This window comes from Coenobita brevimanus, chromosome 6 (genome assembly GCF_032717465.1).
Source record: "Coenobita brevimanus isolate Jiangsu-jjx chromosome 6, ASM3271746v2, whole genome shotgun sequence".
NCBI lineage: Eukaryota > Metazoa > Arthropoda > Malacostraca > Decapoda > Coenobitidae > Coenobita > Coenobita brevimanus.
Genome location: NC_136959.1, coordinates 56,436,505 through 56,450,741, shown reverse-complemented (window position 1 = coordinate 56,450,741; position 14,237 = coordinate 56,436,505). Strand labels below are relative to the sequence as shown.

General features: G+C 41.2%; 1 protein-coding gene across 1 annotated transcript in view; it reads right to left on the bottom strand.

Moving 5' to 3' along the window:
• LOC145399841 (uncharacterized) overlaps positions 1-14,237 on the bottom strand; it is a 93,048-nt gene that overhangs the window by 69,999 nt on the left and 8,812 nt on the right. Inside the window, exon 2 of the mRNA XM_080272414.1 lies at positions 2,308-2,479. Within this exon, the coding sequence (XP_080128540.1) occupies positions 2,308-2,479 (172 nt within the window). The remainder of the gene's footprint in view (positions 1-2,307; positions 2,480-14,237) is intronic.

Genomic DNA, 14,237 nt, shown 5'->3' with positions numbered 1-14,237 from the left:
ATATCTTATATGCAAATCATTTTAATAAGAAATGCCTGCTAAAGAAGAACATAGGATTAAGCTCTGCAGAACCTATGGCAACTGTTACTCTGGATAAAAATATACTGTACAGTGCTATGTCCAGTAACATGTTCCTTTATTTTTTTTTGCCAATTTCCAATACAAATGTGTTTTAATAATTCAAGAACCAACACTTTTCTTCACTTTGTCCTTGACCCTTTCATTCTATTAACTTTTCTACCAACTGAGATCTTCCCAGGCGATATTACTCTAGCTTAGGTAGGATATTATATGGAAGCTTCTAAGTGATAACCTACAATTTTGGGGGAGGCGGTGGCTCAAACGGTAGAGAGGTGGCATGCAGTCCTACTGGACCCAGGTTCAAATCCCCACTGGGGCAGGGAACAGTATAAGGATTTGAATTTCATGAAATCAAACTTTACTGATCTACCCGAAGACCCACCAACATGTCATAAAAATACCCCCGCTAATACCAATACACCTGTCCTGAATTAGGCAGCCCTAGCATGTATTCAATATACAGTATGGACAGTGGGTGTTAGCGGCGAAGTGGTGACATGTAGAGAGGTGTATGGTATGTAAGAGGACTACTGGGCCATGAGAGCAGGCTGTGAAGCCTATGCCCTGAGTTGGACACATAAAAAAAAAAAAAAATTGTTTTCATATTACTTATGGATTCCTATGGTGTATATTTGACTGTTTGACGCTGAACTACAGTATTATATTCCTGACGAGTATTTGTGGAAGAATAACTTATCTGGGGCCTTGTAATCGTAAAAGCAACCATGATTACGATTACAATATGAGAGTAATTGATTACGACTGCGATTACTTTGAAAAAAATGCCTAAGTAGTCAATTACACAAAACTCTATAATCGATTACAATCAATTACGATTACAGATTATGATTACCCCATGTCTGCAATAGATAGATACATAGAAAAAATAAAAAATAAAGGCATGTGAAATACAGTTCACAACATCAACTCAAAGAAAAATATACAATACTCATCATGTCTAAATGGATACAAGTTTGTGCAAGGGAAATAGGACATACAAGTATTTAACCAACAAGTTTGAAAAATTAGCCAACCAGCACATTTCCATTAACATCCTCTTTGTAATGAAGTTGAATACAGCGGCAGAACTAACACTTTCATAAGTTTACAATTTTAATATCTGTTCTCTCCTAAACACACGAGTTTGGATATCTTCTACTGTACCATCACCAAAGAAGTGATGAAGTGTGTACATGATTGTGACAATAGCACAGAAGTTTTGTTACAAGGGAAAACAGCAACACATGGCAACATTTACCGGTACTCAGCTGAGCACAGCCAGGCCTGATAGCCATGAGCAAAATTTTAAAGTTGCAATCAGCTGGGTCTTTGGCTGAGGTTACATAAACTGTTTTTGTCATTGCAATGAACTGCACAAGGTGGTATGAGAATGCAGAATACAGTATTCTGTTGTTTCGGGAGGAATAAGGAAGACAGGGCCCAATGCTGGGGAAAAAAATTGTCACCATGGATGTAAACAAGTGCCGGTGGACTGTTGCTTGTCGCATCCTCACGTGTATGCAGCCATCCAATAACACTGTTCCACTGACTGATAAACACAATCTGTGTAGTAACATCTCTTATGTCAAGACTTTAGTGAAATATAATGTGTGTGTGTGTGTGTGTGTGTGTGTGTGTGTTTTACATATGACATGTGGTGGCACCATGATGTTAGACTGGCTAACTCGTCTCTCTGACTGGCTCTCGCTCTTTCACCAGTACTATGACATTTTATCATGCTTATTACAGTATTCAAAGGTGTTTTTCTACCATATGTTTAAACAGTTATTCAGTACAGGTATAGGATTTTATAGGGGGATTAGAACCCCCTTGGGGAAGTTGTGGATGGTATTATGTCACTAAGCGTCATTATGTACATTAACAGCATCATTCCATTGGCAGCTTTATGCTGGATACGAGAGTTCACTGTATAGGTAGATGGCATCTCAAAATGCAGGTAAACCACACTTAACCCTTTCAATCTGATTATGTATTTTTATTTTATTTATGTTACCACAAGAAAACTTTATTCAGCTTAGGAGAGACTATGAATTGGAGTTACATAAGACCTCCACTAGCTCACACTACAGGGTTGTTCTCCCAAACTACATAAAATCATCAAAAGTGAGGCCAACAAGAATTAAATTTAAAAACATGTAACTGAATTGAATGGGTTAACAGCAAAATGTCAAATAAACAGATTGCAACCAAAGAACAGCACATTACCTGCAGGTCTCTTGAAGCGGGACTGGAGGATATATGAGAAAAAGAAGGCACGAGAGTGAACCATGTTGTGGAGATGCAGGACAGCTGTGCGATTTGGAAAGATGGGATCGATGTTTAACTGTCGGATATCAGGCAGGTGAGACACTGTATCTTTAGGCAGGAAGAGGTCTCTCTGCAAGCAAAATATGGTAGGGTTACGTATGTAATACCTATTTAATCCCTTCACAACTACTATAATAATCCTTCTTAGTCATCTGCAGGTGCAATTAATAAATAACGGTACATAAAGTCATCAGACTGAAGAGCTTAAGCAATAACATTCAGCGGAGTCAACTCGATTTGTATTTTTTACATGATGCAGACTGATTTTCAAATATATTTGGTGATTTTATCATTTTCACATAAATTCAACAATTCCTATCCTGTTGCAGAACCCTCTACTATGCAGATTAGATTGGACTTCCAGCCAAACTTAATAGCAAAGAAGGAAAAAGAAAGAAACAAAGAAAAAAGTCTTCAAAGTTGAGAGTTAATTATGGGGTAAACGAAAAAGAAAGAAACTAAGAAAAAAGTCTTCAGAGATGAGAGTTAATTATGGGGTAAACATTTACCTAAATGAAGTGAACTGAACCTAACCTAACCAAGATCATCAGCACTCTTCTCTATGACACTAACATGCCCCCCCCCAAAAAAAAAAAATAATAATAATAATAAATAAATAAATAAAACTCTTTCCTATGGTAAGACCCAAATGCTCCTTTACCAGTGGACCCAAGTGGTAAATGGGGCACAATGTTTCCTATCCTTTTTACTCCAATCTGGCCAGCAATTTCCCTCTCTCCATTGTGATTATTGAGTTGTAATAACAAACTATATTACAGTAATACTGTACTGTACTAGTAATGAAGAAGTGTTATGACAAGGATGTGAAATAAGCTGCTAGAGGGTGAAACAATGCACCAAGTGTTGTGTCCTCATCTTCTAGTCACCAATAAAGGTGAAGAATAGGCAGCGGGACAGTCTCCGGCCTTTGTTTACAAACTGTCTTCTTGATCCTAGGTCATGATGTGCGTGATGTGCAAGATCACAATAATCATAGAATAATACAGTACGATCTCACCAATGACGATTTCGACAATAACGTTTTTGGCAATAACGTTAAGTTAGAATAGATACCCATTTTCTAAAATAACGTTTGGATTCACTTGAATAACGGTTTTTTCATGAATGCCAAGTTGTTATAGTGAAAATATGTCCATATAAAGATGAGGAATGGAACAGACAAACAAGAAAAGATGAAAGAAATCGCCGAAAATGTGAGCAGTAGCGAGGAGGAGATGGAGGATCCTCCCCTCGCCACCTCCCCTGACTCGCCCACTGCTGTCCCCTCCACCTCCATTGCCCTACCTGACTCACAAGCTGCCTCCCCCTCCACCTCCACAGCCCCACATGACTCACCTGCTCCACCTGGCATACCTGCAACCCCTAACATAATGACTGTTGCTGTGTTCTGGAAGAAATGTAACATTCAACAGGCCGTAAATTTCTTCGTCAATGCCTGGAATAATACAACATTGGCAACCATTAAACATGCCTGGTCTGCACTCCAGCCACAACTCAAGTCTGCTGAGACAGAGAGAGAGCAGCCATCAGAATTAATGACTAATGATTGGACTTGTAAATCAGATTTCAAGAAAATACCAGAAACAGTATCACCATTGAGTGAATGCCCGCCATCAGTCACTCATCACTCACTTTATTTCACAAAGCTAGCCAGCCGAGGAAGAACAACAGAGAAGGGTTGAGTAGATGATGACACTGGGGACTTTTCTGAAGATTTTGACTTTATGGGGTTTGATGAAGTGTTGATGGAAGTGGGTTACCCTGGCATGAGAGGCAGGAGTGGGGACGAGGCCAGCAAGGGGTCAGGGGGTACGATGCAGTAGCATCCATGCACAAGCCTCGAAACAATCATCATACCAAACACCTCATAACTCCATTAAGGTGAGTTTTACAGTAAATTACTCATGATGATTTAATAACTAATCTTATTATTTCAGCTAAAAAAAAGTAGTGATAGGAGGACTCCAGGTGGGAAAAGTGGATAAAAGTCCTGGAGTGGTGGTACCAATAAACCCTTTATACATTTATTTTAATGTCACGCAAATAGCGTTTTTGCTAATAACGGCATTTTTCTGGCACCAATTAGGCGTTATTGGTGAGATCCTACTGTATATATCATTTTTCCCCCACCTGCAAAAAATAAATAAATAAATAAATCATTATGATACCAACAACTACATACCAAAAAAATAAATAAGTAAAAAAAAAAGAAAATACAAATACAGCATTGTGCACAGAAATATACGTAAACATACAGTATATCAAAATAATAAAGTACCTGCCCTTTATACCTGCCTCTAGTTGCCTGTCATCCCATTACAGTATACCATATTTCACTCTAATATATAATCTTTAAGGGTAACTGTCAGTTTTCTATTTCTCTGAGGACAGCTGTTTTGCGAAAGATCTACTGAAATATCTGGGCTGGTCTTTGGTGCTGCTTGAATATGCACTCTGACTCTGTGCCTCTTCAGAAGCTAGCTGCCCATCACCAAACGAGGATAACCTATTTTTATCACTATTTGCATTCCCCTGTTGTTCAGCTAGTGGAATACATGTATCTGGTATGTGTTGTGTCTCTTAAGTACTTTGTGGTAACACTGATACAGAGTCTGCTTCTTCCTGTGCCCATGGTCTGTCTATTTGTATTATCTGGTCAATGTGCCTTTTTCATATTAAGTCACCCACACGAATGAGATAAGTACAAGATCCTAAAATTCTACCAACCACTCCCTGTGACCACCCAGCTTTGCTAGATCTATAGTCTCTAACCAGAACTAGCTCTCCTACCTCTATCTGCCTTGTTGGTTTACCCTGATCCAGCTTTCTTCCTAATCTTTGTGTCAAGTTGGGTCGTACGGCATCTATTCTGGTTCGAAGTGGTCGGCCCATAAGTTGTGCTGGTGTGCGTCGAGTAGCACTGTGTGGTGTTGTACGGTATGTCAGCAAAAATTCACACAACTTTCTATTCAAGGACATCTTTTGGTCTTTCTTGGCCTTAAGGGCAATCTTAAATGTGCATACAAATCTTTCTGCTTCTCCATTACTGCTTGGATGAAAGGTAGCAGAGCATAGGTGGTTGATGTTGTTCTGCCTCATAAACTCTGCAGAGACGAACTGTGGATCATTATCCAATACCAACTCTAAAGGCAAACCCTGCTTTGAAAAGATCTGGCGTAGTATGTCAATGGTGTTCTCTGAAGTTGTGGAGCCCATTTTACACACATAAAGCCATTTGGAGTATGCATCCACCACTATGAAGAACACTTCTCCCAAGAAAGGACCAGCAAAGTCTACGTGAACTCGTTGCCATGGTCCTGAAGGCCATTTCCAGGGGTTATCCACTGCTTCTGGCATTCTCAGCTGTTGCTCCTGACAATTTTGACAAGCTCTGACTGTTTCTTCTACATTGTGATCTATTTGTGGCCACCAGACATGGTTGCATGCCAAAGCCTTCATGCATATCATACCTGGATGACTCATATGAAATTCTTCCAGTAAGTTAGCCCGAAACTTACAAGGGATGACCCCATAACAGACAGTCTTCTTCCACAGTCAGCTCACTTCTTCTTGAATAATACTGCTTGTACTCCTGGGTCCATTCTTGTCCTGATGGCCATCCATCTGTCTCCCAACTTTTAAGCCTAGCTAACACTGGATCTCATAATGTTTCTTTACTGATGGCCTTAGCAGTAACTGGTAATCCACTGATTTGGGCCTTGTTCAGTTCTATAGCTTCTTGAGTCCAGAACACTTGTCTATCTGATAGCAGCTCTCTCCCTTTCAGTGGTAAGCGAGAGAGAGAAAGCATCTGGATTGCGATTTTGGTAAGAGGGAGGGCATTTTATGTCATGTGAATATGCCCCCAGTTGTACTGCCCACCTCTGAATATGGGCAGCTGCTATGGCTGGAATGCTCTTCTTTGGACCCAGTACCAGACTCAGGGGTTTATTGTCAGTGATCAAAGTAAAGTGCCTACCATACAAATACTGATGGAATTTCTGTAGACCAGAAACAACTGCTAGTCCCTCCCTCTCACTCTGTGAGTAGTTTTTCTCTGCTGAGGTTAGTGATCTGGAACCATAAGCTACCAGTCATTCTCCTTCCGGTGTATAATGAGATATAATTGCTCATACTCCTACTGGTGATGAATCTACTGCTAAAGATAATGGTTTTTCAGGGTCATAGTGCATAAGAATTTGGGGACAGATATGTATTCTCTTAATCTCATCAAATGCTTCTTCGCATTCTAAACTCCACTTGAAATCAGTTCCCTTTTTCAATAACTGATTTAGACGATTGCATAAAGTGGACATTTGGGGTACATATTTCCTGTAATGGTTAACCAACCCTAAGAATGACTGAATTTCTGCTCTGTTCATTGAGTGAGGTGCAGCTACTGCTCCAGTTGCCTGGGAATCCATGTGAATCCCCTCAATATCTACCTTGAAACCTAGGTAAGTTACACTGGGTACCATAAACTCACACTTGGCCAGCTGCAACCTAAATCCATAATGCTGCAACCTACTCAAGACCGCCTCCAAGTGTGTCAGATGCTCCTCATCATTCTTACCCGTGATGATTAAATCATCTAGATAACATCCCACTCTCAATCCTTGCAGTACCTTGCCCATGACACTTCGGAAAAGAGCGGGAGCAGCTGACACCCCATAACGCAATCTGGAGTAAGAGTACAATCCAAAATGGGTATTAATGGTTACATACTTCCTTGAACTTTGGTCTAATTCAATCTGCTGATATGCATGAGAAAGATCTATTTTGTAAACTTCACTCCACCAACTAACTGTCACAAAAGTTCCTCCACCTTAGGCACTGGATGTTCAGGGGCTTCTAAGTCTTGGTTAATAGTAACCTTATAGTCCCAACACACTCTAATTTCATCATCTGCCTTACGTACTGGTAAAATTGGAGCTGCCCAGTCACTATAATCTATTTTCTGCAACACACCCAACTCCTGAGGGCAACGTAATTCCTTAGTAACACCTTCCTTTAATGCATATGGTAGTGGTCTGGGCTTGAAAAACTTGGGTTTCGTATTTTCTTTTACCCTTAATTCGGCTTGAATGCCTTTGGCTTTGCCCAAACCTTCATTAAAAAGTTCTGGAAATTTATCTAACAGTGACTGTGATGCCTGACTATGAACTGTCTGCACACTGTGAATACTATGCCAATCTATCTTAATACCTGACAACCAGTCTCTCCCAAACAATTCAGGACCATTTCCCTATACAATATATATAGGTAGCTGTATTACCTGCCCCAGATATTCCACATTCACCAGATACTTAGTCCTGGTACTGGTACACCAGTAAAGGTTTTCAACTTTAAATCTGGCTTGGTCGTGGGTACTTCAGAAAGCAGTTCACTTTTCTTACTCTGGGACATTAGTGACACTGAAGCACTTGTATCCAGTTCCATACCAACCATTTGCCCATTTATTTTAACTTGGATTTTCATTTCTTTACTATCTAAAACCTCCCTTACACTATTAACATGAAAAATGTTACTAGAAGTTACTGGATCAGATATGTATACTGCAATTATTTCTTCCTCTGTGCCACTGTCAGTGTTTTCACTCACATTCTTCACTGTTCTTCTGCTATACTGGTGTGACTTCTTACCTAATTTAGTACCAGGCTTTTCTCTTGTTTAATTCTTGGCTATTCCTTGGCTGACCAATTTGTCACTTACACATTTTACTCATATGCCCTTTGTAATTACATTTGAAACACACCCTATCTTTACTGAAACATACATCTGGGCCATGATTCGTTCTACCACACCGATAGCAATGCTGTCGGTCTCTATTGATAGGGTGGTCAAGAACACCCTTTGGCATTTGTTTAACTTGATTTAGTGGTAAGTGGGGGCGCTCACCATCCACTCACTCAATGTAGTGCTGCTCTTGGGTGTCTGCCCTTTCCTCTCCTCCATCTTTTTTTCCCTCCATCCTCTTCTGTCTTTCTTTCCTTCATTCTTTCCTCGTCCTTCTGCCTACGGGTGACTGTGCACTCCTTTTCTGTCTTTCTTTCCTTCATTCTTTCCTCTTCCTTCTGCCTGTGGGTGACTCTACACTGAGTGACAAGCCAAATGGTTTCCTGTACACCAAGAAACCATTTACTATGCTGGGTGGTAACCATATACTGTAACCAGATTTTGGTGCCTGGTGGTTTAGTGGGTAATTACGGCACTCCAATCGGATTGAGCCGGTGAAGGTTTACCGGCTCAATCCGGGTGGTTGGGGTTTACTGCTCACGTAATGCCACTCAGGGATAAGCGAGGCTGGTCACTCTCATCTTAAATGTCAGGACCAACTTGCCTAACCCCGGACTCCTACGCTCATTATGGGGCAACATAAGGTTGGATGATGGATGGATTCATTTTACTGAATGATTTACCATGGATCTCTTCTGCTCATTGTGATGCTGATTCATGACTTAAAGCTATGTTGTATGCCTTACTTAAAGTCAAGTCTGATTCACTTAGCAACTTTTTCTGAGCAGCTACACCTTGGAGGCCTATCACAAATATATCCCTCAATGCCTCATCTAAAACAATCTCCAAACTGGCATTTCTCTGTTAATTTCCTGAGTTCTGTTAAGTACTGAGAAACAGACTGTCCATTCTTTTGTCTACTAGTCCAAAACAGATGTCGTTCTGCAATCACTACCGGCTTAGGTGACAGATGCCCATTGATTACTTGCCTGAGTTCCTGATAAGTTTTTTCTGTGGGCTTCTAGGGGGCTAACAACGTTTTCAACAAGACGTATGTTCTCCCACCAATTACACTCAGGAAAACCATTCTTCTCCTCTTGATGTCCTCAGTATCCTCGATGTCATTTGCTATGAAGTACTGGTTGAATCGCTCACAGTATTCCTCCCAGTCCTCTTCCGGGTTGAACTCCGACATGGCTCCAAACACCGCCATAGTAATGCCGCTGCCACTCCGCCAGACTACTACACTAATTTCTCATAGACTACTCACTGGCACGCCTCATTCCTTCATTGCCTGCTTCTCTGGGTTGTCATGTAACGATCCTCGTCACCACTGTTGTGTCCTCACCTTCTAGTCACCAATAAAGGTGAAGAATAGGCAGCGGGACACTCTCTGGGATTTATTTACAAATTGTCTTCTTGATCCTAGTTCATGACATGCATGATGTGCACGATCACAATACAGTAAAACCTCGATATAACGACTTTCAATAGACCGGAATTCACTTTTATCAGACTCAAGGAGCTACGGGACTAAATTCCCATATATCGGAAAAAGTCCGATTAAGCCAGAAGCAGTCCGGACTGCCTGACCACATCAGCTATGTTCACCACAATAAGGTAAATAAAAGACATGTTTCTTAGTGTACAGTACAGAATTATTATACATACTATACCATTTGATTAATGTAGTGAAGTTATAACACAGTACAGTACTGCAGTGGTAGTCAAAACAGTTTAAAAACCGTTCATGCGATTCGGACTAATGTCTGATATATCAGAAAAAGTCCGGAATAGCAGGGGGAAGTCCGGATGTCGCTTTTATCGGAATTTCACATTTTTCAGAATGGTTTGGGCCCCAATTAGTCCATTATATTGAGGTCTTACTGTAAGCACAGAATAATATATATCACCAAGCTGGTATAAAAGGGACATAGTTTTAATTTCTAGTACTGTACTAGAATATGCTATTGAACTCATTTACTTTCAATCATGTGCTAGAAATCCCACCTCGGGGGGGAATATCAGATATAACAGACTTACTTGCTTCTGATCAGGTTTCCCCCCAGTTAGTCCATTGTAGTGAGATTCTACAAGTACTGTATATACATATAGTATGGTACATACACAGTTACGTCCCCTTCCCACACTGTCACAGGCTCCAACAGCAGTAGTTCAGTATAGGAAGGACGTTGTCCAAAGAGTTGTTCTTCCTATGGTCAGCCCTTAGGAGTACAGCACACAAGATCAGCTGAGGTACTGTAACTAAACACTGGTTTCTCAAGTTCACTGTCTCTACATTCCAAATAATTACACTGAATGCTTTCCAACTTCACTTCACTATTCTCACAAGCACTGGAGCTATACAAACTTTAGTAACTACAATTACACTTAATGCCTGACAACATTTCACTATTATTACAAGTACCGATATAATACAAACTTTAATAACACTTCACTGTTTGCCAACAACACATCACTGTTTTCACAAGCACCAAAAATACACAAACTTCACTGACGCTGCACTACACTCAAACTAGACTGAAGAAAGACTGAACTTCCTCTAGCCTCCTCCCCATCCTTATATAAGCTTCCTGTATTCTAGAGTTTTCTACACTCTACGAGAACAACAACTGCCAACTCGGAGATATCCAAAACATGCCAGAGTTCACCTATATTGCATAACACTGTAAATTATTTAGCATAGAAACTAAAATTAAATTACATGATTTAACAAATAATCACATAAATAAAACATTATAAAGAAAAATTGCATAAAAATTAATGCATATGCATAACTTACGAACAGGTTGTGTAGATCACAGATATTCATTCTTAGATCTTTATTGGAAAAGTGTCTAGAGAATGGAAAGAAGTTGTATGCGGCTTACAGGATTTGGAGAAAGAATATGACAGGATGGATAGACAAGGATTGTGGAAAGTATTAGGAATATATGGAGTGGATGGGAAGTTGTTGGAATACAAATGTGGGCGATTGTGTGTGTGTATGCGCCAACGCAAGATCGTGCTAGAAGAGTGAGAGAAGAGTTCTGGACAAATGTAGAAGTGTGCATGGAAAAGTTTGGAAGGAATGAGAGAGTGTTTTTGATCAGTGATATGAATGGTAAAGTTGGGAATGTGAAGGTGGATGGAATAGTTGGTGAGTGCGGTGTGCCTGCTGAGATAGATGAGAATGGGAGTGCGTTAGTGGACATTTGTGCTGGGAGGGGGTTGGTGATAGCCAATACTCTCTTCAGGCATAAAATGATCCACAGGTATACATGGCGAGTGATGAGACGGGTGGATGGTGAACTGAATGAAAGGAAGGCAATGATTGATTATGTGTGTGTGGATGAAAGGATGCGAAGATGTGTAATGGATGCAAGAGCTCATAGAGGTTGGGGGAGTGGACTTTCCGACCACTACTTGGTGGTGGCCAGAATTAGAATTCAAGTAAGATGGAGGAATATAAGAAGGGAAAGACGAGAGGAAGGAGTAGTTGCAAGGAGAGTGGAAAGGTTACAAGAGGATGAGAAAAAGGCAGAGTATAAGAGAGAAGTGGAGGAACGATTGGGCAAATATGAATTGGAGCAGATGGGAGACGTGGAAGGTGTGTGTAGGATATTTACAGAAGAAATATCTGCAGCATGTGATGTGGTGTGTGGAAGGAAGAGAAGACGGAGGGGGGTGCAAGGAACAGCGTGGTGGACTGAAGAGGTGAGACAGGCTGTGGCACAAAAGAAGAAAGCATACAATGAATGGATGAGAAATAGGGGCGTGGAAGAAGTTGAGAGGCGGAAGAGAGAGTTATATGTAGAAATAAAGAGAGAGGTGAAAAGATTAGTAAGAGAGAGTAAGAAGAGAGTGGATGAGGAATTTGGAAGGAATTTGAGTGTAAAGTGGAGGGACTGTAAGAAAATGTTCTGGAAAGAGGTGAAAAGAGTAAGACAGGGTGGAAGTGAAGTTAGCAGGGGAGTGAAAGATAAAAATGGTAGATTACTAGTGGAGAAGGGAGAAAAAGTGAGCAGATGGAGAGAACACTTTAATGAATTGTTGAACATAGAGGATGGAAGTGATGCGAGTATAAGTGGCTGGGGAATGGCTGAGAGAAGGAAGGAGGTGAGAAGACGGGAAGAAATCAGTAGGATAGAAGTTGGGGAAGCAATGAAGAAAGTTAAATCGGGGAAAGCCCCAGGAATTGATGGAGTGTGTGGCGAAATGCTGAAGCATGGGGGAGATATAGTAGTAGAATGGATGTGGAAGATGTGCAGATTGGCCTGGGAGGAAGGTAGAGTCCCGGAGGATTGGAAGTCAGGTATAATTATTCCCTTGTACAAAGGAAAAGGGGAAAAAGAAGTGTGTGGTAATCATAGGGGCAGTTGTCTTCTTAGTATAATAGGAAAAGTGTATGGTAGGATACTTATTGAAAGAGTTAGAGAAAGAGCAGAGAAATTAGTTGGAGAAGAACAGGGAGGCTTTAGGAAGGGAAGAGGTTGTGTAGATCAGATATTCATTCTTAGGTCTTTAGTGGAAAAGTTTCTAGAGAAGGGAAAGACGTTGTATGCTTCTTTCAGGATTTGGAGAAAGCATATGACAGGGTGGATAGACAAGGATTGTGGAAAGTGTTAAGAATATATGGAGTAGATGGGAAGTTGCTGAATGCTGTGAAGAGTATGTACGATGGTGCAAAGGCTGCGGTGCGTGTGGATGGTGAACTAAGTGAATTTTTCTCTTTGAAAGTTGGGTTGAAACAGGGATGTGTCATGTCTCCATGGTTGTTCAATCTGTACATGGATGGGGTAATAAAAGAGGTACAAGGTAGGGTAGTGGATGTTGGAGTGGCCCTGGTGAGAGAGGATAGTGTTTGGAAACTCCCTGTACTGTTGTTTGCAGATGATACTGTGTTGTTGACTGAAGACGAAGGGGAGCTGCAAGGCTTGGTGGATGAGTTTGGGAGAGTGTGTAAGAAACAGAATCTAAAGGTACATGTAGGGAAGAGTAAAGTGATGGTCTTTTAGAGAGGTGAAGTCAGTGAATGTACAGCGAGGTTGGATGGTGAGGAACTGGAAAATGTGAGTATGTTTAAGTACTTGGGTAGTGTGATGAGTAAGGATGGAGGTTTGGAGGGTGAAGTGCGTGAAAGGGTACAGCAGGGAAGAAAGGTTGCTGGTTCTTTGAAAGCAGTGATAAGAAACAGGGAAGTGAGCATGGAAGTGAAAAAGTTACTACATGACAGTATTGTGATACCAACTCTAACGTATGGAAGTGAAGCTTGGACGTTGTTGGAAGGACACAAGTCAAGAGTGAGAGCAGTGGAAATGAGTTATTTAAGAGGAGCCTGTGAAGTCACATGGAGAGACAGGCTGACGAATGAGGATATAAAGGAGCGTTGTGGTGTGGATGTGGATGTGATAGGAAGCGTTATGAGGAACACACTGAGGTGGTTTGGCCATGTGGAGAGGATAGAGGGTGAAAGACTGACGAAGAGAGTGTATGTGAGTGAGGTGGAGGGGGGAAGAGGGAGGGGGAGGCCGAGGATGAGATGGAGGGATGGAGTGGAGAGGTATATGAGAGAGGGGGGTGTGAGTTGGGAGCAGGGCAGTGAAATGGTGGGGGACAGGGCGACTTGGAGGCAATTTGTTTGTGGCCACCCCAAACGGGATTGAGGCGTCTGGCAATAGATAGATAGGATGGGAAGTTGCAGAATGCTCTGAGGAGTATGTATGATGGTGCTAAGGCTGCAGTGCTTGTGGATAGTGAACTGAGTGGGTTTTTCTATTTGAAGGCTGGGTTGAAACAGGGGTGTGTCATGTCTCCATGGTTGTTCAATCTGTATATGGATGGGGTTATAAAAGAGATACAAGGTAGGGCAGTGGATGTTGGAGTGGCTCTAATGAGAGAGGGCAGTGTTTGGAAACTCCCTGTACTGTTGTTTGCTAATGGTACTGTGTTGTTAAGTGAAGACAAAAGGGAGCTGCAAGGCTTAGTGGATGAGTTTGGGAGAGTGTGTAAGAAACGGAATTTAAAGGTGAATGTAGGGAAGAGTAAAGTTATGAACTTCGAGAGGTGAA